This window comes from Thrips palmi, unplaced genomic scaffold, assembly GCF_012932325.1.
Source record: "Thrips palmi isolate BJ-2018 unplaced genomic scaffold, TpBJ-2018v1 HiC_scaffold_16, whole genome shotgun sequence".
Taxonomy (NCBI): domain Eukaryota; kingdom Metazoa; phylum Arthropoda; class Insecta; order Thysanoptera; family Thripidae; genus Thrips; species Thrips palmi.
In genome coordinates, this window is record NW_023144625.1 from 16225719 (window position 1) to 16250070 (window position 24352).

The 24352-nt window shown below is 61.2% G+C and overlaps 2 protein-coding genes across 2 annotated transcripts in view; one reads left to right on the forward strand and one right to left on the reverse strand.

Annotated features, from left to right (window-relative positions):
• LOC117642306 (lipase 3-like) overlaps positions 1 to 24352 on the reverse strand; it is a 38349-nt gene that overhangs the window by 3792 nt on the left and 10205 nt on the right. The window lies entirely within an intron of this gene.
• The window catches only part of LOC117642305 (NADPH oxidase 5), a 47220-nt gene continuing 25288 nt past the window's right edge, over positions 2421 to 24352 (forward strand). The window contains exon 1 of the mRNA XM_034380376.1: positions 2421 to 2597. Within this exon, the coding sequence (XP_034236267.1) occupies positions 2421 to 2597 (177 nt within the window). The remainder of the gene's footprint in view (positions 2598 to 24352) is intronic.

Below are 24352 nucleotides of genomic sequence, written 5' to 3' on the forward strand. Positions count from 1 at the left end.
CTACATCCGGAGGCCTCTCTATGAGCACCAAGACTCTGCCACCTGAGCAAACATAATCGGATTTGTTCAACGGAGATAACGCCGGGCCGGCCCGCTTCGCTCTGCGTCTCTCTCTCTCGCACTCGTGGATCGGAGTGCGAGAGAGAGAGAGAGACAGAGCAAAGCGGCCTGCTGCTGGTCTCGCCGCCGCCTGCTCCGCGGGTGGCCACGTCCAAGGCGGTGCCGGCGACCCGACGGGGGACTACTCGGCCACTCGGCTCCGCTCGCTGCGCTCAGACGTTTATCTCTAGCTGAATTTCACGCGAAGAGCAGAGCCACTGTCTCGGAAGCAGCCCCCCCCCCCTGCTTTGACAACACAAATTCGTTTCACCCAAATTTTGCCGACTTTAGGCAGCCACTGCATCTAATCTAAGGCGGCTAATCGTTCTCCCTCAACTCTTTGGGCCTTCCTTTAGAACACCTTTGTTACGGAGTGCGATTAGTCACCTTAGTTTGGGAGCGGTATTGCAGCAAAGTTCGTCGAAACGGTAACAAATGTGTAGAAATCATCGTTTGGCCTGACTTTAGGCAGCCACTGCGTCTAATCTCGGAGCTCGAAGCCAGTCCCTGCGCCGTCCAGACGGGCAGCCCTTGGCGCGCCCGCGTGCGGTGGGTGGCCGAAGCAGACGGCGCCACAGCCAACAGTGCGGCGCCATCCCGCGGCGCGCGCGCGAACTAGGCCCCAGCCGCACGAGGGAGAGGCATGGGAAGGGGAGCCCAGTTTGAGCCGCGCCCGCTAGATGGCGCTGCCGGTGGAGGGTGGTGTGTCGCTGCGCTCCGCCGCGCTGGTCGCAGGGAAGTCCCACCGGGCGGCCGGCCTTCGGGGCAGCCCTCAGCGTTTAGGGCGGCCGTGCGGTTCGAAGGCTGAGAGAGAACCCCCAGAGGATCGGTACATGGCATTGGCGTCAGAAATTACGTCACGTTGCCCATGTTCTGGGAAAAGAGTAAAGAACAACGACTCCGATTATTGTAAAGTGTTTTACGGATTAACGTGGTTTGCAGTGAATGTTTGCTCAACACCCTGGACCGGCGTGGTCGTCGGTCGCTTGCGGGTAGGGGTCAACAAGAGCGCAAAACTTGAGGTCAACAACAACTACAAGAGGGCCTCGCTCGTTTTTAATGACTCACTGACGGCACTGCCACGGCACTGCCAGCATCGCGCATTATTCCGTCATTACTGAAGGCTCTCGAGAACGGTTCGGAAAATAAGAAAATAAGAGACCGGACTCAGGGACCGTCGGGGACGCGGACTCGGCAAAAAGTCCCCGCAAAAAGTTGCCGCGGTTTAATAAGTGCAGCCGGACCAGTCACCGTCACTGGAAGCAGCTTATCTTTATGCAATTCAGTGTGCGGATCAGCGCGACCGGCGCGAGAGTGTAGTGTCCGTTTGACGAACGACAAGGAGCGTGGACTCGGAGCGGAGTGAGCGAAATGAATGAATGAATGAATGAATGAATGAATGAATGAATGAATGAATGAATGAATGAATGAATGAATGAATGAATGAATGAATGAATGAATGAATGAGGTGTTTGGCGGGGTCTCGGTTTTGGGGGACGGCAAGACTGTCTGGTGGCGTGCGGGTCGGTGCGGGCAGACACTAGGTCACCAGCACAGCTTCACTTTGGCTTGCTAGGCCCGTGGCCCGGGCCGTGGCCCGGCTGTCTGGCGTATGCAAGGTGGCGCGGTGCACCTTGGAGGGGCTTGGCCTGGGCTTGGCCTGGGCTTGGCCCGGGTTGGTGGGGGGCTGGCTTTGGGAGGGGGTGGGGGCCGCGCCGTGGGGCGGCAAGGGGCTGCTGCGGGGAGGCGGGGCGCTGGCGGGGCCCAGGTCTGGCGACCCGGCAGGAGCAGTGGACTGCAGTGGTGTGCCGCGCTGCTGAACATGAGTCGAACCTTCTCCGCCAGTCGATAACCGTGCGCGCGAGTTTCCCAAAGTGCGTGAGTGCGTTAGTGCCGCGAGTGAGTGCCGCGAGTGAGTGCCGCGAGTGAGTGCCGAGATGTCGGAGGCCCCGACGGACGCGGTGCCGCCCTCCGCGCCGCCCCCCAGGACCGGGCGGCCCTCCCTGACGCGCAGCACCGCGGGGGAGGAGCCCGACGTGGACGGGGGCGGTCCCGGGGACGGCCCCGGGGGCGGCAAGGAGTCGTGGGTGTGGGACGCCGTGTCGCCCTTCACCAAGGAGGGCCTGGAGCCCCTGCCGTGCGATGGATGCAGTGTGGATACCAGCGAGGTGGCCTTGGACGTGGACGTGGCCGTCGACGTGGACGTGCCGCCGGGGCCGCCGCCCGAAGTGCCCCGCAGAGCTTCCCGAGGCGACAAGACGGCCCTGGCGGCCGTGTCCACCACCGCCGAGGGCGCCGCCGAGGGCACCGCCACGCCCGCCATGTCGTCCAGGCCCGGCTCCTCCGCTAGCTCCGTCAAGATGTCCACCATGGAGGAGGAGTCGCTACGCGACCGCCGGCGCTCGGGGCTGCTGCGGCAGTGCGCCGACATCCTGACGGCGGACGAGACCGTGGCCAGGTTCACCCGCGAGGCGTTCCGACGCGTGTTCCAGGAGAAGGTGAGCTTCTTCTCGGCCGCCGCGGACTGCACGCAGCACGCGGCACACTGCCGGCGGCCCGCTTCCCGATTCCCAGACCCGTCCATCCCCGAGGCACCCCACCCCGGCACCCTGGCCCGCCCTGGCCGCGGCTCTGATAAGCAGCCCAATGTTGGTTTAGGAACCCGCCGGTGCAGTTCCCCGGGAAAGCGAGAGTGGAGTGGCTCCGGATTGTTTTCTCGAAACCAGTGGGAGGGAGAGAGAGAGAGAGAGAGAGAGAGAGAGAGAGAGAGAGAGAGAGAGAGAGAGAGAGAGAGAGAGAGAGAGAGAGAGAGAGAGGGAGAGAGAGAGAGAGAGAGAGAGAGAGAGGAGAGAGGGAGAGAGAGAGAGAGAAGCGCCGCAGGGCTGCATGACAAAAAGTGCGTCGTTTTATTTGGTCGCCCAGTCCATTTTGGCCGCAGACTTTCCACGCCGACATGACAGAGTCGCGACAGGGCGCGGAGCGGCGCGGAGTCGCGGGCCGCTCGTTTAAGGCCGGCATAAAGTCCGCACGGGAAATGACCCGAGTGAAATACGCGGTCGGTCCACTGCCAATGAAATGATCAGGGATTAGAGATCGAATTTACAGATGCAAGTATCACTCAGAGCGTTAGTCCGGGCCGGCATTAAGCGGGTCGGGACCATAAACTGCACGTGGATGACGTCTCGAGTCGAATGGGCTAAAGCTCCCGGCGCGCTTTACAATTCAAATACTCTGTGTCACGTCTGTGTCACGTCTGTGTTACGTCTGTGTCACGCGAGTGACGGCCGACGGACTGTTTGGTTACAGTTGGCGGAATGTCATACACGCCGTCTCTTTTCGTTAAAAACATTGAGTATTTTTGGTAGTGGCCTCAACGATTTTGTTGGATGGGCTGAGCGTTGCTTTACGTCGTCTCTGTCCATTGCGCAACACTCTCACTCGCGTGCCGACTCGTCTATCTATTTGCATTCGCACTAAGCCTTTTGCTGCCTCTTACCGGCGGCGGGTCGCGTGGCTCGATTCCCCCCGATAAATAATTTCGCGCTGCCAGGCTGTTCATCCCAGGGCGGCCTCGCCCCGCTCCCCTCCCCCGCAGGGCCCCGCAGGGCGCAGCCAGCTCGTCGACGTGGTGCTCGACTCGTTGTTCGAGCCGCACATCAAAATGATCATGTGACCATAGGTTATCGCAGGCTGCTAGGTTGGGTTAGGGAAGGTTAGGCTGAGGGATCACAGCCTTAAGGTGGGGTGGCCTCGCGGTCGGCTTGGGGCCCACCACAAGGACCCTGCCCGTTGTCCTTGCGTCCGCACTGGTCCAGACAGGAAGGAGCCGGGCGGGGCGGCCGGGTCCAGGCCAGCCCTGCACTGGCCAGCACCAGCACTGGTCTGCACTGCGCGGCACGGCGGCCCCGCGACCAACCTGGACCAGCAGACCGCGAGCTGGAGATAGACTGCCTTCCCCGAAAGCAGCAAAAGCTGCGCACACGGGCCGGCCCGCGCCACCGCGCCACCGCGCCTCCGAGGGAAGACGTGGCAGTGGCCGGCATTACGCACGGCCTCCACTTCGACGGCCTTTGCTGGGACGTCCGCGGCAGCGAGGCAGCGAGGCTCGTTGTTTCGTTCGTTAAAACGGCCGGTTGTTGCCGTTTCCAATTCATGCTCGCTGACCCGGCCGGCCCGGCAGCCCGGCCGTGCCATTGTGTGTGCCGGCCCGGCTTGGCCCGGCCGACGTGCCTAAGGGGCTTGCTCCGGCACTGCGGCAGAACGGCCGAGTGTGTGTTTCGCCTTTTTCGGCGGATAGGCACGGCGGGACAAGCATGCGCGGGAAACGAGTGTGTCAGTCTCTCGCACTGGGCGGGCGCGGCGGGCGCCTCGTAGGGGTGCGACAGAGAAACGACACTTCGGTCGGCAGGCAAGGGCGATGTCGCGCTCCCGGCGGCGACAACAAAAACACCGGCGCTTTTCTGTCGGTGCTTTTGCGTGTTTTTAAAAGACTGTAGCCGAAGCCGGCTCTTTAAACGGCTGGTTACTGCATGCTCGCCGACGTGCAACAGTGCAGCGAGATTCACACACTCGCAGCCAAGGCAGTCGCAGTCCTCGGATTTTTCTGCGTCTCTTCCCCCACCCCCGAACCCCGAACGGCCGAACGGCCAGATCAGGATCCAATCAAGACCTGATTACGCGCATAGCGCTGCGAGGCTGCGAGGCCCGGGGCGGGGCGGGGCGGGGCGGGGCGGGGCGGGGCGCCCCACGGTAGCCTTGTGTGCCCCATTGTACGGTCCGCACTGCCGCCCGGCCGCTGCTGGACCCACTTAACATTCTGAGGTAAACGATGACTTTATTACGAACCACCACTGTAAGCCAGCCCGGCCAGCATGCAGGCCCGCATGGCCAGCATTAATGCAGCCAAGGCAGAACCAAGGGCCGCAACGATGCACCCCACCTCAATGCACACGCTGCCTCAATGCACCTGCGTTGTGCCGAGCGAGAGCGGAGGGGCGCCCGGGACGTATCCGTCTCTCCGCGTGGACTGGTGAAATCCTGAAGCAGGCGAATTATGCGGGTTTGGTAATAATCTTTTCCAAAAGTGACACGAAAATACAGCCAGACGTGTGGAGTAAACTGGTCCCCGCATCCTTTTCCTAGTCCGCACGCAGTGCATCTCTCTGTGCGATCTCGGGCTGCGCACCGACACTCGTCCTGTGTGGCGTTCAGAGCGCTGCGCTCCTGGCACCAACCTGCCGTGTGCTTTTTACACCCCACGCGGTGCAGCGGGGGGTTATTAATGCAGCCAGCTCTGCCGCCTCCAATAAAGTATTTTCGAGCCTTTGCCGACCGCATTTCCACGCTCTGCCAAAACGTATTCCTCTCTCTCTCTCTCTCTCTCTCTCTCTCTCTCTTCTCTCTCTCTCTCTCTCTCTCTCTCTCTCTCTCTCTCTCTCTCTCTCCTCTCTCTCTCTCTCTCTCTCTCTCTCTCTCTCTCTCTCTCTCTCTCTCTCTCTCTCTCTCTCTCGGGGCGGCCAGCAGGGGGTGCCGTCCGGCGCCACTCCTGCTCTGCTGGCTCTGTCGCTACCGAGTCCCGCGCGGGTCGGCCAGAAAAAGAGACAGAGAGAGAGAATGGATTGAAATTAGGTGCTCGGTGCGATTGTCTGGCCGTCTCGCCGCCGCGGCCTGTGATTGGCTCGCGTGTCTCCGAGTGCGACAACAACGACACACAAAGCAGGTGTGCACGCAGCGGGCGGCCGTGCCTACACCGTCCCAAACATTCGATTCGCGCTCGCCTTTCTGACACTGATTCCGGACACTGTTTTCGTCTCTGTCGCACTCATGAGACAAGAGAGAGAGAGAGAGAGAGAGAGAGAGAGAGAGAGAGAGAGAGAGAGAGAGAGAGAGAGAGAGAGAGAGAGAGAGTTGTTGGCTTCGCAGTGCGGCAGTGCGCCACGCCAGCCAGCCTCTGTGTCCATCTGGGGGCCCGCGCTGCGGTTCAAAACGCGTCCGGGGGAATGGGAGGTCACGATGTACGCGGACGGCGGGATTGGGGGTTTCACGATGGTCTACGTCGACGACGATGATTGTGGTTACGCCACGCCACGCCACGCCACGCCACGCCAAGCCACGCACGCCGCCGAACCGCGGGCAGGCCGGGGATACGCCAAGGATGTGGACCACTCCGATGCCAGGGCCGCGCGCCGCGCCGCTCGCGCCATCGGGAGACGCGTTCGGAAAAATATGAGAAATTGACGTTGACGCAGCGCAAAAAAAATTTCCCGCGAAGAACGCCTTGTGCGATTCATGGCGAGGTTTTCGATGCCGTTTAACAAAGGAGAAGATCTCAGGCGAGTGACCACACCCAACCACACCCAACCACGCCTAAGACAGGCATTGATGAGGGAAATGACGATTGCCTTCGCCTTTTGCAGTGTAGTGTTGAAACGGGCGACAGCCACAGCACGCACGCGCGTCGGTGTCACGTGACCTCGTGCGGCACTCTGTGGTCAGTTTTCGGAGCGTGTCCGATCGGCCCAGGCGCGGTACGGAGCGCGCCCTTCACCCCTCAGGCCGTCGCAATGTCGCTCATTGATTCGTCATGTCCAAGGTTCGATCCTCACCGCACCGTCTGTTGTTTTGGTTTTACAAGATCCCAAAAAATGAAATGGGAGTGTTTGTTCGGCCTGCCGTGTTGGAATGCTCGGCGCGGGCATTCCTTCATCTCTGACGGCCCGACGGGTTTCTGGGGCCGTCTTCCGCGTGATGCCCGCACTGCGCCGCACTGGGCCAGTGTGTCCCCCGGCGGGGCCGAGCCCTCGAGGGCCCCAGCGCGGCGCGGGGCAGCCTCAGGCAGCCTCAGGCAGCCTCGGGAACCGACTGCAGCCTCTCGGTGCACGCAGGGCACGCAGGGCACGCAGGGCTCGCTGGTGCCGGGGCAGGGCAGGCAGGACGAGCCCGCCATCATTCGACTGCTTCGAGTAATCGATCGGCCCCATCGATACGCACGGCATCGTGCCCCTTCGATTGATGGAGCCAATCTGAATGTGAATAAGAAGTTAGTTGTTCGTGTCCCCGGCCGCGGTTTAACAAGCGCCGTAAATCGCGATGGGGAGTCTCGAGTCCCCGGGGGTGGCGCGCTGCAGTCACGCTGCAGAGACCGCACTACACTGCTTTCGTCGCTCCGTCTCTCTCGCACTCTCGGGGCGCCCAGTGGAGGAGCGAGAGAGACAGCGCTACGAAAGCGCCGTTCGGGATCGTGTGCTTGCGCTGTTGCTGCACATGCGCTGAGGTACATACCCGGCATAACAGGCTCGCTGAAATCGCATGCAGCGCCTTCACTCGTAAACCATAGACAGGTCCTGAACTATCAGGGGAGGGGGACCGTTTGGCTGCTTACATTTTCAGACAATTTCTCTCGTGATTGTTGGCGGCATTCTCGTTATGCGCACGGTCGTGCACGGTCGCCCGCAAGGTGCAGCGAACGGAAGACACGAGCGGCCCGGCCACACCAGTGGTGACACCACACACGCCAGCGCGGCGAACGCCCTCTGGCTGCGCCCTCTGCCGGCGCACAATATGAATTAATTTCAGTTCGCGGAGGTGCGACACGCCGAGTGATATAAATTATCGCCCTTTAAAAAACGATCCGTTTCCGAACAAAACCCACCCCGGTCGGACTGAAGTCGCGCGCTCGTAAATTCGGGCCGTGTCAACGCGAATGGCGCGGAGGTCACCAGAAGGGGGGGGGGGGGGAGGGACTGCACCCAGGGACTGCACCTCGCCGTTGCTGACTCTCTTTTTTTTTTCGTTCCTTGTAAGACTCCGCGCCAAGTACACGGCCGGGCGATGCGCGCTGTGACAAGCTGACGCGCACGTGCAGTTTGACTTGGATAGAAAAAGTCGCCGGCGAGGCACAGCACCACGCCGAGTCTCATGCTGCTCCTTTTGTTTCGATTTGAGCGTCGGTCGGCATGCGACGCAGCCTTCAGCACACCGGGCGAAGGCATTTATAAACTGACCGCTACGCGCCTGACCGCTCGGCCGCAACGTGACGTCGTATTTCGGGGCGCGCCGTTCTGCCCTCGGCTCGGCCGGGCGACAGGCGATACGTGATAATTATTCCGCTACCGCACCACGGCGCGTTTTTGTTTCGTTTTCGTTTTGTTTTTGCACCTGCCCGGCCGTGGCCTGCCGTGGCCGGCCCACTTGGATTTAGACAGTCCCATCCCGCGCGGTCGGCCGGGCCACTGGCAGCCACTGGCCCACTGGCAGCCACAGGGAGCCGGCCAGGAGGCAGGCCGGGACGGGGACGCGGCCCGGCGATAATCACTGCTGTTGAGCAAACAAAATTAACTCGCGACTGATTTATTCGTCTGGCTGAGCCTTTCTTTGGCCTTTTGGGCGAGCCCCTTTCTGCCACCAGCAGCCAACGGCAGCCACCGGCCGGCACGCTCCTTGCTGCCAGCGGGCCGTCGTCGCCGAGGTCCCGGTGGCCAACGCACCATCGTCGTCGCCGAGGTCCCGGTGGCCGACTGAGCTAGCCGTTTTGGCGGCACTTGCCCGATCAAACGGGGAGCGGGGGCTGCGGAGGAGCTATTAATTTCATCGGATGGAAAGGGGGGAGGGGAGGTGCGTACAGCTCGTTACCCGCGGGGAGAAACTGACACTTCCATTAGCAGTGGCACACAAGCAGTGCGCACGAGAAGAGGGGGGGGGGGGGGGGGGGGCAGGCCGGCAGGGGCATCGAGTACGGATCATTGCTGAGCGCTAACAACGCACTGCGCCGCGGTAACCGTCGCTCACCTTTGCACTTGGGTCGCAAAAGGCCTTGTCTGTGCCGTTCGTCCGTTCTTGTCTGTCTGTCTGTCTGCCCTAGCGCCGCTAGTTGGGACTTTGTACGGCCCGTAAAACTGTCCGTGACTGCCGCGGTTTCGATCAATAATTTAATGTGGAGAGAAATCCGCAAGGCGCGCACAAGACTTAAAAAAAAGGATCTTTTTAAAGCAAATTTTATTTTAGATATCGCAGCGCGCGGACGACTGAAATTCGTAACCACTTTCATCGGGACCACGAGGGCAGCAACCCGTCGATTGCAAAAAGAGGGAAAGACGTCTTTACCTGACAAATCGGAATTTCGATTTAGGTTGAAGGCGTTCGCACGTGAGCACGGCGAGGAGGTCCAGCTCACAGGATGGCTGCCGAGATGGCTGCTCCATCGCCCTGATCGATGTATTCGGCCCCAAAACTGTGCCGACCGTGGGCGCCGGGGCTGTGGCCAAAGCACTGCAAAGCACGCTCCGAGCAGCGGAGCAGCGACAAGAAAAGGCTCGCCGCGAGCCACAGACAGTGTTTCGCTTCATCGGCCGCCCCAGCCCGCCCCCGGCGCTGTCCCACGACTGGGGCCCCGGCGAGCCCGCAGCGGGGCCGGGGGGCCGGGGCTGGCGTGCCTGTGGGAAACAGCAGAACTGGTTCCATTTCGTGAAGAAACACATGTCGCGGTTTGGCGCCCCCCGATGCCGCGCCGCCGTCCGTACAGCTTCTGGGCATGCACCGGGTCGCGCAGGAAGCGCTGGCCGCGGCCCGGCCGGCAGCAGCACCACGGGGAGGAGGCCGACACCGCCTCTCACTCTTACACAACCCGGCGCGCTTTTCGGCCCGGCCGGCCGGTGCTGGCGGTGCTGCGGGTATTCGTCGCGGTGCCAGTTTGGACTATTTAAAGCGGTGCGCCGGTCCGGTCGGGTCGGTCTGCGGCACTCGTCTGTCTCACTCGCTCCCACGGGGTCGACGCGGCAGCGCCGGCAGTGCCGCCAGGGCGCCTGCGGAGCTCCGGGTAGGCCAGCCCGCCTGGCAGGGGAGCGTGGCGGGGCGTGGCGCGGCAGGCGCTTGCCGCAGAGTTCAGAGTGACGCAAAACAGAGACAAACGGAAGGCACACTGGGCGGTCGCGTCCTTGAGTCCGGAGCCGGGCAGCGGCCTCTCCCTCGGCTCGGCCTGCACGGCCTGCACGGCCTGGGCCTCGGACGTGCCGCCGACCCGAGCGAGTGCGTTCAGCCGAGACTGGGCGCGACTATAAAATCGATTGCGGAGATGAGAACTCCGACGACGACGTGCAAGCCCCTCCAACGGCCGCCGACACGCCGTCAGCACGTCCACGAGAGCCTTCATGCCGGCGGCTGCAGCGCTTTTGATTACGCCCACGTCATCAAGGCCGAGTCCCAGGCCGAGTCTCGGGCCGAGTCCCAGGCCGGGGGTGCAGAGCCGACCAGCGTCCGGCACCTCAACGTCGAGGCCCTTCGCTCCTGTGCGGCAGTGCCGGCGGGCTGTCCCTCCCGCACCCCTTCGAGTGCGACAGAGACAGAGCGGCCAAATCCGACCCGACGCGGCGGACAGTTTTAGCATGCGCGCGACGCCCGCCCGCCGCGCCCCGCCGCGACGGCCGGGCACCGGAGTGAGTGCAGTGCGGCCCAGCACAGCCTTATACGTCAAAATTATGCAGACGACACGGTCCCGGGTGTGTGCGTGTGTGTGTGTGTGTGTGGTGACGGCACCAGGCCGAAGCATACACAGTATCCTTTCCTTTCGCTATCGGCCGGGGCAGGCCGGGGCCCTGTCCACGGCATTTAGTGCGTAACAGTCCCCTCCCCGCTCCCTGGCCGTGCCAGCGCGGCCAGCGCGAGGAAGGAGACGAGTGGAGTATGCTCTCCACCTGTCTGCGGGGGCATTTTTACGAGGGCCGGCCGGTCGGCTCCGAAACGCGGCGGTGTGGCGGTGTCGGCGCTCGGAAGTGGACCAGTTGCAGTAACGCCACAAGGCCGTGCTCCGTGCCGTGGGCCAGCGGGGCCAGCGCGGCCAGCCTCGCCGGGCCGGGCCTCGTCCGGCCGGCCCAATGCGCCAAGATAGGCAAAAAGACCCTGCTCCTGTAAAAAAGCCCCCCGCGGGGCCTCGACTTTTATCCCACAGCCAGGGGACCTGGAGCTCTGTCTATGCGCGTATGCGGTGTGTGTATGTGTGGGTGGGTGTCTGTGTGTGTGCCGGGCCTGGAGCGGATTGGCGGGGACCTCCTGGCACATCTCGGCCCTCGCGGGGCTGTCGTGTGTGGGGTCCACTGGGGTCTGGAGGCGGCCTGACGGGCGAGTGAGGGCTCATGGGCGGACAGACGGACAGACAGGCAGACGCGGACAGACGGACTTGCAAGTATGACTGGCCGGCTGACTTGACTAAGCAGGCGGCAGCCGTCCCGCGGGCTTAGTGATGGGCCGCGTCCGGCAGAGCTCACACAGATGGATTTCCCCCCTCCCCTTCTCTCTCTCTCTCTCTCTGTCTGTCTGTCTGTCTGTCTGTCTGTCTGTCTGCTCTCTCTCTCTCTCTCTCTCTCTCTCTCTCTCTCTCTCTCTCTCTCTCTCTCTCTCTTTCGTCGCTACAAGTGTTCCTGAGCGTGTGCACACGAGTGCGAGTGTGTTGGTCTGCGTGACGCGTCTGTTACCACACATTATCAATCACACCAGGAGAGCCGCTGCGCGCCGCTACCGCTTTATAAATTGGCCGCGCATTTTGGTATCCGATTTCGGTAGGGTGCTCATTACTTCACATCCTGCTAATCCAGTAGTCGCCCGTGTGTGCATGTCTGGGTGTACGTGATGTCCGGAGGAGTAATGGCGAATCCCTGCTGATTTGGAGCGTTGCTAATCTGGTCCGGGTCGGACGAATCTCAAAGTCGTCCACAAACGCGAACACTGCTATGTGGACGCAGAGACACGTCTTGCCTACGGTCATCGCGCCTTTTATGAAGTCCAGATGAAAAGATAAATGGCTTATAATGACGGCGGCGGGCGACGCGTTGCCGGCGTTGCCGGCGTTGCCGCGAACGGGAATTAACGGTCGGATGTCAACCCATCGACGGCTGAGCTACGCGGCCACGCGGCCAAAGGCTCGCAAAAAAACATAGAGAAATCGTAAACCCATATAAACAGCGCGCGGCAGAGCCAGCAAGGCAAACGCCCGTATTTTTTCTCTCTGAAACCAGAGTTCAACTAGTTTCGTTTGTTGACAAAAATCTCGGAAACCGGACGGCGGCGGCGGCTGCAAGTTTTCAACCCCCCGCCGCCACCACCGCCTTACAAGCGAGCGCGTTTTGTTTTGTTTTTCGAGTTGGCAAAACGTTTCCACTCCGCGTTACCCATGCATGGATATACCGCTCGCTTTAACGCGATGTGAACTGGTTGCCACCTGGCGCGACACGGACTGTCACTACGTGCCTCGGCCCGCCTCGGCCTGACTCGGTCCCGACAGTGGAGTGGGGGGAGGAGACTGGAAACATTAGACAAGCGACGGCCTGACGCCGAGCCTGACTCAATTAAAGGCGCGTTCGACGCGCCAAATCTTTTTTTCCGACTTCCTTCGCTCGCGCGGCCACTGGCGCGTCTCCAGCACGGAATGTCGCGGTGTCGGAACGCCGCTGCTTGTCGATAATCCGGACCCAGTTACACTGATGGTACATTAAAGCAGAACAATTTTCGCTTCCTTCTGACTGGTTTGAATTTGATTTTGAACAGTCTCCCCGTCGGTCCGGTCCGGTGGTGGTCCAGCGGGCAGGCTGGCCGGCTCCAGCGTGCAGGTCTCCGAGCGCGCCGTCGTCGTCGGACCACCAGAAGCGTGCGAGCTTCATCACAGGGCTCCGGATTAAATTAGAACGCTTTAATACAGCAATCTGCGCGCGCGGGAACGCCGCTGTCCTCCAGAACACTGCAAAAAAAAAAAGTTTCCGTCGCGATGGATTTTTGGTGGCGGTCGTCGCGCGGAGAAGTGCGGCCGCCTCGACAGATTTGCGGGACTGCAGGGGAAAAGTGATCACAGCGCCGGCCCAACTAATTTAGTCATTTCTCGGCCGCGCCGTTTTATGCTCATTTGAATACTAACAAGAATTATTATTATTACGAGGGCAGTGCCATAAGACATCCGGGCGCGGCGCGGCACGGCGCGGTGAGGCGGCCTCGTATCTCATGCAAACGGAGGCCTGTGGCCAATTATATTGATTTAATCGGCGTGCATCGCGGACGGGGTGGGGGTGGTGGGGGTGGTGAGCTCAAAGCGGCGCCGACCCACAAGCCGCGTCACGGCGCGGTCACGGCGGCGGCGAAGGACGCCTCAAGAGAGCCAACCTCAAAACAATTGCCGTCTCGCCATTTCCGGCACCCGTTTCTCGTAAAAAATCGCGTCCAAAACCGAAAAAGTCAACAAAAAAAATATGTTTAAAATTACATTTTTAAATGGACAATCAAGTCTGCTCTGCTCTCTGCTCATGCTGGAGGTTCGTTAAAAATTTCAGAAGTTGTTGGGTTGGCATACTCTGCACAGGCTCGGCGCCAGTAGTACGTCGAGATGAAATTTGAAATACGGCGCGTGATATTTGTCGGCACTAGCGCAGGCTTTGTCGGCCGGCGGGGGCCGAGGGCAGCCGTCTCGCGCACCGCGCAGCACCGCCGCCTGAATGGGCCGGGCCGCCTCGAACGGCGTGCCGCGGCGTGCGCCTGATATCCGCCCCGATAGCGCGCTTTGAATGGACCCGCTTTTGGCGCAATACGAGCGCATCGGCGGGGAGGCGAGGCAGTCCTACACCTCAGAAGGTTGTTTCTTCAAACCGGCCAGATCTCTTCTTCAGAATCATTGAAAGGAGAAAAACAGCTTGGCATTTGTATCTGCAGTTTGAAATCAGGTTGCGATACACAAACTGTTGAACTGAGGATTAACTTACATTCTGATTTTCTGTCGTGTATGTCAAGGGAACGGACGTTAATTTTCCGAACTCAATTTTTGTGTGCATAGCGCGGTGGGGTTTACTGGCGTGGCTGACCAGCCGTCTGCGGGCGGCACTGCAGGCTCTAATGGCGGAGTGCTAAGCGGCGCACTTATCGGCATTACCGCGAGGCAAGCGGCACGCCAGCGGCACGGGCCGCACGGGCCGCATGGCGGTGCATGGCAATGAGCAGACCACACAGGCATCCATCCCGGATCATGAGCCACGCACGCCCCGGACCAAAACAAACCGGACCAAAACAAGGTGGACCTAACCTAACTCAGAGTACTACTTTGTATTTTGGGGCAGTTGACTGTTGATGTTCTGCACGAAATGCCGGGCCAATTTCGGGCCACTCTTACTTTTGGCGAACGACAAGCCAGTGCACACTGCCCACGCGAGGGCAGGCAGAAATGTAACTGCACTCTCCCGGCGAGGCGGCGGCGTCGAGAGGCAAACACCGTCATTTTGGGCGTCGTTATTGAAAAACAAGGGCGTCATTGAGGAGCGCGCGAGTCGGTTGCACTCGCAAAACGAGCAAGAGGGGAAACAACAGCGCTTTAACACCCTGCGGGAAGCACTGCTGGGAGCACGCACGTCTGTGTGCGTGCGGCGGCGGCCGGCCCATTTGACTGGAGTCGGGCAAAGTGGCCGGAAGCGGCGCAGCGGCCGGTACGCAGCCAACAACAACAACAACAACAACAAACCAAGCACAGGTACAAAGCGTGTTTCGCGCCTGTCCCGATCGGAACTTCGACGTTATTTTCACTGTCCGGGTCCGAGAGTCGGGGGGGTCAGGGTGGCACGCTGCTCGCGGCGCTCTGCCGATCCTCGTCACGATACAGTCATACGGTGTAGTGGCGGTAATAGTTTGGCGATTTATGCGCGCAGATGGGAAGTTCGATTCCGCGCGGCCTCGCTTGCTCGTGTCCGACAAATAGCGCAGATTGCGCGGCCAGAGGTCGCACTGGGATGCGGCCCTGGTCGTCGCCGGCCGGCCGGACTCACTGTAAACCGATACGAAAAGGAGGAGAGAGAGAGACGGCCTCGACGGCGACATCCACAGAGTTGCAGATTGGATGCCGGCTGCGCGTCCACTGGAAGGAAAGTGATTTTTGACGCTGATGCGTCTGGACGGCTGGCAGACGGGTCTCTTTCGATCCCCGTGATTTCCGGTCCACCCGTCCATCCGCTCGGCAGCCCGTAAGTCTGTCTGTCTGCCTGCTTGTCCGCGGACATCGTGTCGCATTATGCAGCAAACGGACTGATAACGAAGACGCGATCAAATAAAATGCTGGGCCGAACTGCGCACGCCGGCCGACTGAGAGAAAACGAGCGGTGCGCCCAAATTCATAAACCACGTGACAAGGGTGCAGCCCAGAAAAAATCTTTAAAGTTTCATTTTTAGTTTCATATGAAACCGTCTGACTAGCAGTTGATTTGGTTTTCTTTTACGACAGTGTGGCAGGATTTGGCGGGTGGCTAGCGCAGGCCCTTCGAATGGGGTGGGATGACGACGCTGCTTTGAGTCAACCTGGAACCGGGGCCGCGACGCGCGCGACGGCCGGGAGGCCATAAATAAGGAATAGCCGGACGGCGCCGCTACCGTTGCAGTGCTACAGTGCTACGCCTTAATCCCGGCGCCGAGGAGCATTTATCACGGCGACATCTTTTGGCGCAGCACGCGAGCCAGTCGAACGCAAGAAAAATGATTCATTCTGACCCCGCACGCATGCCAACAGAGAAAAGATTGCGGACGATGCGGAAAATTCCCCCCCGCTCTCTCATTTCCCGATTCACTTAACGAGAAAGCATTCAGCAGGCACGTCATTTGCCGCGGCTAACAAGGGCGCCGTCGTTAGTGCGTGGTTAGAGGGCGTCGCCCGGCGTCGCTAGGGTCCGTTCGCCGCCTTCGCCGCGCTCGAGACTCGACATCCCCAATACTGGTCGCGGAGAGACAGGCCGACGGACCAAAGCGGCTAGGAGCAACACACACACACAGTCACAGCGGTGCAGCTCTACAGTAACGAGCCTGCGCATTACTTCACGTATGACACTGCATGATGTATTGCATACCGCCCTGAGTTATATGTTTCGATAGGATCGCTTCAAAGTATCGATTCGGCTATCGAGTCGAGTCTGAGGCGCGCGCCGCTGCGCCGCTCCATTGTCGCCGCTGCCCTTTCTAATGGGCCGCCCACCGGCTGCAGGCTGCAGCGCAGGGCCTCTCGCGGACAGATTGGAAACAAACGCCCGGCCGATATGCAAAGGGTGGCAAGGCGCTGCGCCGCATGGGCAGTGCGTGTCCCGGAGTCTGGCGACCAACGAGCGGCCCACACGCCACCGCCGGCAGAGAGTGTTCAGTGAAAATCGCTGTCGTAATCATTATAAAATCTGTTTCCAGCTCCGGCGGCGGCCCGCAGCCCGCACACGCGCGAAATAAAGTTGGCGATCGGCGCTGAGGGACGAGGCAGGCTTGTTGGCCGTCAAGAGGCTCATCTAAGCAAGCCGAACAAGCTGAGGCCGCATTAGGGATTCCTGTCGCTTCATTTTCGCCGACTGCGCGGAGTGCGCAACACAACCTCATCCCCCCCCTCCGCGCCTTCACTGTTAAAATACCGCGCGACACACACTTGCGCACTTATTTCAAAACTTTATCCACCCACACATGAAAAACCTACGCCACGTACTCACCCACGCGCAAATACACACACACTGCGTACTCATCAACAAATATGGCACTCTACGGACACGCGTTCACGCCTCTACAGACACACACACACACACACACACACACACGACAACGTTTTCGCGGTGGTTGGGCTTGCCGCCTCGACTACGACGGCAAGCAAGACGACCGGCTGGCGGCATGATGATGAAGCATTACCCGTCTAATTGGACCAGCGTAGCGACGGCGTGCCATCGCCGACATTTTTTAATTAATTAATTTATTATTTTCGCATGGACGGCGATCCTTCTTCTACCTTGCTCTACAGAGCACGCCTTCAGGGCACTGTTGTCTTGACCGACAAAATGGAGTAGCTCATTCGTAAATGTTTTTCAATTTTCACTAACTTTGTATATCGACACGGAAAAATTTATTCCTGAGCGTGTTTGCAAAATTGCAAACCAGTGAATATACGCCTGGTTGGCCCAGCAAACACGCCGTTCAAGTGCGCGAAACCCAAATCATCTGCGGCAGACAGCGACGCGTTGGGATGCCAGCAACCTTGGCTGCTAGTAGTGCCAACAGCGCACGCGTTAGTTCTGCACACAACGTGGGCGAGCGGAGGTGAAGGGGGCGGGAGGGGGCAGCGTCGGCAGCGCCGCGGGTGTTCCGTTCTATGCAACGACGACCTACCGGTCTCTGGCAGTGACGGACCCACGACAGGTGTGACGAACCAGACCGCTCCGCTCCTTTCAAAAGAGCCGCCCAACGTTCTGGCGCAGCGTTGGGTGCAGCTTCAGTAGGCATTCCCGGTCGCGGAGTTTGGCGAAAACGCCCGCTCTTCCGAAACCGTGCCGACTCGGTCGGATCGATCTATCGATTTATCTGCTCGACATGGCCGGCAGTGCATGCAGTCGTTAGAGCGCGCCGTGCGGACAGGGCGGACAGGCCGTGTCCGCTTGTTGTCTCAACGCACTTTACGAGCCGATTCCTGGGAAGGGCAAGGATAGGGCGCGCTGGCTACAAATCCGGCCTCGGAGCATCGGTGGCCGAAGCCAAGCCAAGCGGAGCAAAGCGCAGCAAAGCGAACGAGACAACTTCTTGTCCAGTCGGGCTGCTCGATCTCGATGCCTCCACGACGGGCCGCCCGGTCGTCCCAGAAACTGGACTATCCCAATTAGTCACTAACACGATACCCGGCAGCTGATAACCGGGACCCGAAAACGCGTTCCTGGCCGCCCGGAGGCGCAGCCTGGCGCAGCCGCGGCCCTACCCAGGGCAGCCAATTTAAAATGCACTCTGCGTCCGTTTTGGATTTGTCACGTTGGCTGGATTTATTCCCGAAGTTTGGACGTGACTGGCCGTGCAGGCCAAGGACATGGAAATGGTGCAGGGTGCGGCCAGGCTGGCAGTCCCAGGCTGGCAGTCCCAGCCGGGCAGTCTCTGCGATCGGGAACCGGTCCGCCATTGGTTTTGGGCTCGCCTTGCCTCCGCGGCAGCCTGCAGCAGCCTGCAGCAGCGAACCGCGCGATATGCCGGGCCTGCCGGCCTGCCGGGCTGTGTGACTTACGCGTGGAAGGCGTTCCCTGCGGCCGCCCTTCAGGCTCACTCCGAACAGGGCTTCGTCTCTCTCCATCCGCGCGGAACGCCCGACGAGTGCAAGCGAGACACGGCGACACGTTAACTCCGCTGTAAACCCTGCACCTGACGAGCGGGCCGGGCCCAGGCAGGCCCTGGCCCGGCCGTGCAGAAGGGCGGGATTCAGTTTGCAGTCCGCACGCACGCACCGCGAGCACGCAAAAAAAAGGTGAACTGGTGCACGCCCCGTGTGTGAATAAATGAATAATATAAAGGCCGACACGCACGACACGCGCCATTTGCACGCCAAAAAAGGACATTGCGAAATGGCGAAACTTTCCGCGAAAACGGTGCGCCACTAACATGCCCGGAACGTGACGGCGAGATTACCCAGCTGGCGCAACCCAAATTCCTTTCATAATTAATAGCCGCTTTCCAGTAACCCGACACCGGTCCCGTTTATTTCGGAAAAAGGAAGGAAACAGGTGTCGGGAACGAGCTATAGATCCCGCAGCGGCAACAGCGTCGTTCCAGTCAATCGTGTAAGCCGAAAAGTGATTGAAATGGATAGAGGTGGGAACCTGATCGGCTGAGCCAGTTTCGGGATGAAACCATCAGTCTGCGACCCGCCCAGCTAGTGCTTAATTCACTTCGTGCCCAGAACGTCAAAACGCAGTACGGCGAAAGGGTGCTTTCTTGGCCTCTGTCGCTCATTTAAACCACGTCCTTCATGTCGCTAGGTGCGTTCTTCCTCTGGTTTGCACCTGGAATGTCTCGTCGCCGGTCCGACCACCCATTTGGTCGCTCAAGACCGTCGAGACCCCAGAACCGGGATCAAATCCCGAGGGACACGCCCCAGGCTGCATACCTCCGGGCGAAAACCTGGCCCCAGCAGCGACACGGTGTGAGAGTGTGCGCGTCAGTGTGTGTGCCTGCCTATTTCCAAGTCTAGCCTGAGAATAGATGAGGTGTGAGGTATCATATTGCTACAAGGTGTCGGCTCAACCCGTCAGTAAACACTGGTAGAGCAAACTTGCTTTTCTGAAAACACACAGCGTGTTTCTTTTCCCACTGCCGAACATGTTTGATGTGTCAGAGGCTGAGTGAAAAGTCCCGCCCACGTGGGTTGCCGCTGTGCTGCCCGCCCAGCCCACTGTTGCTGTTGTGTGCATGACTTGCAGCTTGACAGAGGCCGGCTGCCGCGTTACGCCCATTCAAACCGACGCGATAGATGATCGGCCTGCCACTCACACCCATCGGTCCCATCGCCACGACTGCGCGCCATTTCCCAGGCGTTTGGGCCCAACGGGGCCTTCGCGTCGACGTCGGCCCGGGTAACGACACCGCCGCAGACGATTTACAGCGCCTTCAATTGCCCTCATTAAACGCGAACGCTTTGCGCTCATAACCTTGATCGCGCGTCTCATCGCCGAGCACGCAGCGGGCATAACCGTAAAATGTGCGTGTGGGGGCGGAGCCGGCCAGGGTCGGCCAAAGCCGCTGCAGACTTTAAACAGTCATTACGTGGCACTTGGTGACGCCCACGCCGCAACAATGTAGGGGACCAGATCCGTTTCGGCTCGGCCGACACGACGCGCACTGGGTCAGTGGATTCATTTCGACGCGGACATTACGATCCGTAAGTCTAAAGGTGTAGAGTCCCGAAACGGACTTGAATAAACACGAGTAGTATGGGTACCCCATTGTAACGGATCGCCATCTTGAAACGGGGATTTTCGCGGAATCAACAAAAAAACAGGACAACCCCTGTAAAATACCATTTTCAAGATGAGGTTTGCAAAAGAAACCTTTACGTCTTGCGTGTTTCCGTCAGGTCCCGGCAAAAGGTATTAACGCGTCTACCTATCACCGGCCCAGGGGTGTGTCTAGAAGCGTTCCCGCTGACCCCTTGTCGGCTGCTGCTTAGGCGTCCTGAGGACCCTGTGCCATTAGCCCACCATAAATCAATGGCTTTTTTTGACAAATGAGCGACGTAATGAAGTCGCCGGCCGAGTGTGAATAAGCAAGCCAGGCGTCGGCCCCTTGGCCAGACAGCGGCGCGGCGGCGGCACGGCGACGGCCCGCGCACACCCGGCTTTTTGCTGCTTTTTGCCGGCAATTCGACGATTACCTCCGTCGTTTAATTGCAGGGATTGCCGGGAATCTCGGCCCAACACTACCAGGAAAAACTGGCAGTCGTTGTTGTCCCTCCGGCATGCCGAGGGCGTGCCTGCACGCGGTCCTGCGCGCACATGGTGTGGTGCACATGGTGTGGTGCACATGGTGTGGTGCACGCCGCGAGAAGGCGGTGCGACGCGCTGCGACGCGCGGCGACGCGCTGCGCGTTGCCCAAGTTCTGTTTGCATGCGTTAGGGTAGCGGTGATCCGGTGGGTGTGTCCGGCGATGCCGCCTGGCCCGGCGTGGCCCGGGGGGTACCTGGACAACATTCATCACTGTCTCCCGCGTCCAGGCTCGAACATTCATCATCTAGCCCACCCGGGACGGTCCGGGGCGGTCCAGGGCGGGCCGAGGCGGCCGGCCATCCGGCAGGGCGGGGGCGTCGCATGCTATAATCTGCGGCGGACGCATCGCGTGCGTGGCGTGCACGGCGTGCGTGCGCGGCCGGTGCAGTCGCCGCGGGAGGTTTCCCGGACGGTATCGACCTCCAGGCCGCCAACGCCGCCAACCTTTTGCTGTCACTCTCAACCTTTTCCTGTCGCCGTGCCGTGCCGCACCTTGCCCTGCCTTGCCTCCTTCACCGCGGTGACGGGCGACGCGCATGCGCTCGGACTGGATGGGCCAGCCCGCTAGCCCCGTGGGCCCTGGGTACCCTGGGCCATCAGGCACAAGGCCGCGTCTCTGTGGTTGGCAAGCTGTCCGCACGTAGCGCCGTAGTCGCGCCCCAGCAACCCTGGCAACCCGGGACGTGCGAAACGTCTGTCACTGCCACGCCTGCTTTTTTCTCATTTCCGCGACCCCACTAGCACCTCATCACTCTCGCCGCCTTTCACCGCGCCTCCAGCGAGGTTGCCGCGGTTCGCGCGGGGCGGCCTGGGGGCGGCCTGGGGGCGGGCGCGACGTCCGGGCGGCGTGTGCTCGTCATGAAATCGCAGTAATTGATGATGAAAAGGCCGGCCGACATGTGTAACTGAAACATTTACTGCGGTGCTCCCCGCCGCGGCGCGCCGGGCCGGTTGCCATGACAACGTATCGATGCACGTTATTGCGAGAACGATTACTGAATGACAGATGGGGCGACATGGCTGTTGGCCCGGGCCAAGTTGGACAACCGCGTTGCGTGCCTGTGCCCGGTGTGCCGGGAGTGCCCGGTGTGCCCGTGTCCCAGCCGGCCGCCACAGACCGTCCTCTCAATCAATGTTTCTTTAGACAGAGCTTGCCGCGATGCCACTGCTGGGCATGGCTCTGGCAAGGCTCTGGGCAAGGGTCTAGGCATGGCTCCAACGGGCTGGCAGCGAGGCGCGCGGCTCGGCGCCGCTTGATAGGCTTGGCCGTGTCACCGTGTCGCCGTGTCGCTCTGGTTTGGGCCGGGCGGGGCGCGCGTCGACGTGGCCAGGACGTGGCGGCGTGGAATAATATCCCTCGGACTGCATTAGGCAGACTGGTGTGTGTGTGTGAGGCCAGCAGGCTGAACAGTGCTTTCGGCACTCCGTCTCTCTCGCACTCGCGGGGCGTTCTGTGAGGCGTGAGAGAGGGAGAGCGCGCCGTTTCGGAACCAGCCTTCCAGCCGACTGGTTTGCTGTCACTGCAGCGGCAGGGCCGAAACGAAATGGTGCGGGGTGGGGCAGTCCAGTGCAGCCTACCGTCCAATCCTCCGACGTCCAGTCCATTCAAAGCGACCGCTGTCTCTGCTCGACGTCCTCCACGTCGCCGCCGTGCGGGAACTGGAGGAAAGGCATCCCGGGTCTTCGGGTGCCTATGGCGAACGAGGCAATTTGAGTCCTCAGCGCTCCTCCGGTTCGACCCAGTAGTTCAGGAGTGGGGCGTTCTGCGTGCACCTCCACTCGGCACTTATTTGTCCATCACCGGCGCAGAGTGTCGCCGCGGGCGCTGGCACGGCGCTGCCACCGCGCTGCCACCGCCGGGGCGGCCGGGGCGGCGGGGGCCTCCAGACGGCGGGGCGCGGCGCGCGAACAGGTGAGGCCTGCGGGGGCCGTACGGGTAACTTTCCACGAATGCTGGAGTGGGACCGTCCGGGCCGGGCCTAGCGCAGTGCCACGGCATTGCTGCGGGTCGGACGCCGCACTGGCCCGCTTGCTTCGCCTACGCGCCGCTGCCACCTCCCAACCGGAAGTAAGATGCACTGACCCGGCGACTGGACTGGACGGGGCTCGGCGGCCCGCCGTGTTTTTCCAGTGCGGTCACCGTCTCCCCGTCGGCGCGCGCCGCCCTGCCCAGGCCGCTGCCTGCGGTTGGGGAACTTGAACGCGCGGGGCAGACAGGGCAGACAGGGCAGACACTGCAGACCGCACCTACGCACCCGTCGCACTAAAAACAAAACCGCGGCGAGGACGGGCGCGTCGAAGGCTGCTGATTCAATGGCCCCCTTCTCTCCCTCTCCCCAGTCAGAATCTAATCCAGCCATCATTAAAGGGAGCGTTACGACCGGGTCGCCATCTCCACTGTCGACCCGCCGGGATTATGTTGTCTCGGGCACCGCGGGCACGGTGTCCGAGGAGGAGGGGAAGAGGGGAGGAGGAGGGGAGGGCTGGGCAGGGAGAGCTCCCGGCCGGCCGCTGTTAGCTCAGGTCGCGGCTCGCCATGTCGATCGTTTTCGGCTGGACCTGGGTCAAGTTACTCCCGCCTTACACACACAAGGCTCGTAAAGAAAAAGAGCAAAACTAATGATCGGACGGCGGGGATCGAACCCGGGGCCGGGGCTTTTCAATCAAGCCGGTATGGCACCGCTGGCCGCCGACTCGTTGATTCATCGACAGCTGGGGGTGTAAATAGTAGATATGGGTCGCACTGCACGCGTCAGCCGGCAGGCCACGGCACGCCAAAGGCAGCCAATGGCGGGCCGGGCCAGGCTCGGCTATGGATCGATTTACGGTGGCAGCCCTGCCGAGCCCTGGCCGTGATGGAGCACGCACGTGTAGGCACGGCCGTGTTCGTTCGTTTGTGTCATCCGGAGGAGAAGAGGAGAAAAAAAAGGCGATACGTTTGCGCGTCTGTCTGTCTGTCAGTCCGTCCGTCTGTCCGGCTGAGCGCGATTTCACCACTCCACGTGTGTCCTCGCGCGGTGTCCGTAATGAATCCATCCCGAATCATTAACGTCACTTTGCAGACACTCCGTTTCCGCCGAGCGCGCCCCGCCCCGCCCCGCCCCGCCCCGCCCGGCCCTGACCCGAGACGGCCGGTCCAGCCCAAACCTCGGTCCGGTGGCCCCGAGCAGCACCGCACGCCCCCGACAACGACACTCGGACTGTACAGTCTGGTACAGTCGGGTACAGCGGACTGACTCCGAGAGTCGTTTCCGTCGCTCTGTCTCCCTCGCTCTCAGGGGGCGTCCGGCGTGCGAGAGAGACAGAGTGACGAAAAGGCTCTCGTGGGGTACAGTCGCGGTGCGTGGGAGTCGGTGGGAGTCGCCTGTCACTTTCACTAGCCGGCCGTGTCAGCCGTGCCGGCCTTGGCATTTCCCCGTTCTGATAAGAGACGCTGCCGCGCTCTGCTCGAGACTCGAGATGCGCTCGGCTGGCGGTCGGCGGCGCGCGCACCCCGCGGCTGCCTCGCTGCTTTACGAGGTCGGGGTGACGTGGACGTCGGTGACGTCAGTGACGCCCTCGGTGACGCCAGGCCGCGGCCTCGCCAGGCCACGCCCCCGCCTCGCGGGGTGGCGGTGGTGCCCTGGCCGTGCCGCGGGGTGCGCGGAGCGGTGCGTGTTTGCGGAAAAGCGTTTAGACCGGCGCGCACGGCCGCGCGGCACGCCGCCGTGAATCACGCAAATTGACTTTATCTGGTCGCGTCTCGCGTCCGGTCGGGTCGCGGCCTGAGGTCGCCGCGTCCCTCTCGGGCGGACGGCGTCGCACACGGGTGCGAGAGAGACAGGGAAAGCGGCTTGACGAGCGCTGCCAGTTGTTGCTCCTTTTTCCGAGCAAAACGTAATCGACAATCGAGCCGTTGCCGTCGTGCTTTTATTTGGAGGCTCCCCGCCGCCCCGGCCCTCGCAGTGCCCCTGCACCGCCCGCTGCACCGTGGATGGATTTGTTTGGC